The sequence below is a fragment of the Sinocyclocheilus rhinocerous genome, unplaced genomic scaffold (assembly GCF_001515625.1).
Source record: "Sinocyclocheilus rhinocerous isolate Xijiao unplaced genomic scaffold, SAMN03320098_v1.1 scaffold1719, whole genome shotgun sequence".
Taxonomy (NCBI): domain Eukaryota; kingdom Metazoa; phylum Chordata; class Actinopteri; order Cypriniformes; family Cyprinidae; genus Sinocyclocheilus; species Sinocyclocheilus rhinocerous.
In genome coordinates this window covers 413,873-415,914 of record NW_015664048.1, presented here as the reverse complement: position 1 = coordinate 415,914, position 2,042 = coordinate 413,873, and the positions used below count along the sequence as shown (strand labels likewise).

The 2,042-nt window shown below is 39.7% G+C and overlaps 1 protein-coding gene across 1 annotated transcript in view; it reads right to left on the bottom strand.

Moving 5' to 3' along the window:
* Positions 1 to 2,042, bottom strand: part of ecel1 (endothelin converting enzyme-like 1) — a 49,008-nt gene that overhangs the window by 34,310 nt on the left and 12,656 nt on the right. The window contains exon 2 of the mRNA XM_016540177.1: positions 36 to 340. Coding sequence (XP_016395663.1) covers positions 36 to 222 — 187 coding nt within the window. The 5' untranslated portion in view covers positions 223 to 340. The remainder of the gene's footprint in view (positions 1 to 35; positions 341 to 2,042) is intronic.

Genomic DNA, 2,042 nt, shown 5'->3' with positions numbered 1-2,042 from the left:
GGCCCCGCCCTTGACCCCGCCCACACACTTGTCCCGCCCACTTCGTCCGCGGTCCAGCGATCCGCCCAGATGCAGACTCATGCCGTTACTCAGCGTGCTGCTGCTGCAACGACTGCTGTACTTGATCTCCTGGAAATCGTCGTAATGCGCCGTGAGCGAGTACGTTTTCTCCATGCTGACCGACGTCTGCGCCCGCGATTTGTTGGGGAAGGTGTGGAACATGATCTGGGATCAAAATAAGGTCATGACCTTTGACCCTTTCAACTCTTGGGTCAGACTGTATCCAAAGGCTTTTTATGTCCTTGGTTTTTCAATCGGTTTTCTTTCTCAGTATGACCTGCTGTGAGAGAGATGCAATTAATTAATTGCTTGATGTAGTGTGGAAAATATTTACATGTTTACATATTTACAACAAAACAAGATAAATGTAATGAAAAATTGCAAATCCAATCAAGTGTGAACAAAGGAAACAGTGACTTATAAAACACCAATTATCTATTTTAGTTCATTAGAGTCTGTGATACATTGTAAGTATAGTCATTATTGCATTATTTAGACATATAGGACCATATGGAAAACTTTTTTACAAATTTTATTCTATTTATTTTTAAAATAATTATTTGCAATGAAATTGCACATTTTTAAAGATCCTTCCCTGGTGAAATTAACAAAGCAACACCACATAATAAATCAAAAAGCATGTCTAATCAATTGAATTCATGAAACTTTTTAATAATTTATCAGAACTTTTACAGTAATATGGCCCTATGACCCCCCCCCCATACTGCTTCTGTATTTATGATTTAATACAAATCAACCATCAAAAACAGTGGTAATCAAATAAATGCATAAAACATTATCAATTTAGTTAACTCTTTAAAATTTACTCAAATGAAAATTTAACAATTAATTAATAATCCTTTTATTTTTTGCCAATTTTCCATGTCATGGAAGTTGTTTACGCATAGCAACTTAAATTTCATCAGTGTACATATTATCAGTTCATGCATTTCCTGTGAATCGAAACAACGACCTTGTGCAAGCTAAATGAACATGCTATATAACTCAGCCTTATTGCTTTTATAAAATGTTTTCTGTTTCACGTCACAGATGGCATTATATCGTTGTGTTTTAGCATGACGGAAACGTTGGAATGACCAATCAGCATTCAAACCAATCACTATCTGTTTCAGAAGTCCTGATTAAAAAGCTTAATTAAAAACGGATCTGTCTTTTATGACAAGTCTCGCTTCTTAGTTCTTTTATTTGGCTTCCTAAAGTTGTTTAGATTGATTTCAGACACTCGAGCATCAGAGAAACACTGGCCAATGACTCAAAGGCCTGGATCGATCCGAGAGAGAGACAGAGAGAGACAGAGAGAGAGAGAGACTCCGGGGAGCAGCGATTGATGGATGGAGAGAGGTGGAGAGTTGATGTGACTTGAGTGGGTAAGGAGAGAGTGAGGCTTAGCCACACTCACACACACACACACACACACACACGCTACCCATCAACCACACGCCGGTAAACTGCGTCAAGCCTGCCAGACAAAGCACACCTCCTGCAGAGCAACAAACCTGCTACTGGATAATGGAGCACAACACACACACACACACACACTCAGTCTGATCTCCGTCTGTGTTCACACTCACAAAACATATATCTAAACATTACCTATCTAAACATTAATATATAAGGTCCCTCAGTATTATCAGCAGTTTTCACATTGCTCAATAGCTAATTACCCTCCTCCATCCCCAGCTCCTCCTCTGTCAGTCAGGATTCAGCCTTTTGATTATCCTTTGAATCAGACTAATTCTAAAATGTGTACATAAAATTATTGAACTTTAACGATATCTGCAATACATTTATGTTGGTTCTGTCCGGTTTACCCTGGGGGGGGTTATCGCTGCTCTCCCTGCTCTCATCCATGCTAGGCTGCAAGGATGCGCGGGGAGTTCTTGCCCAGAACAGAACCATACCGCCAATCCAAACCGTATGCTAACTGTCAATCATCTTTGACGATAGTGGTCCTGACAGAA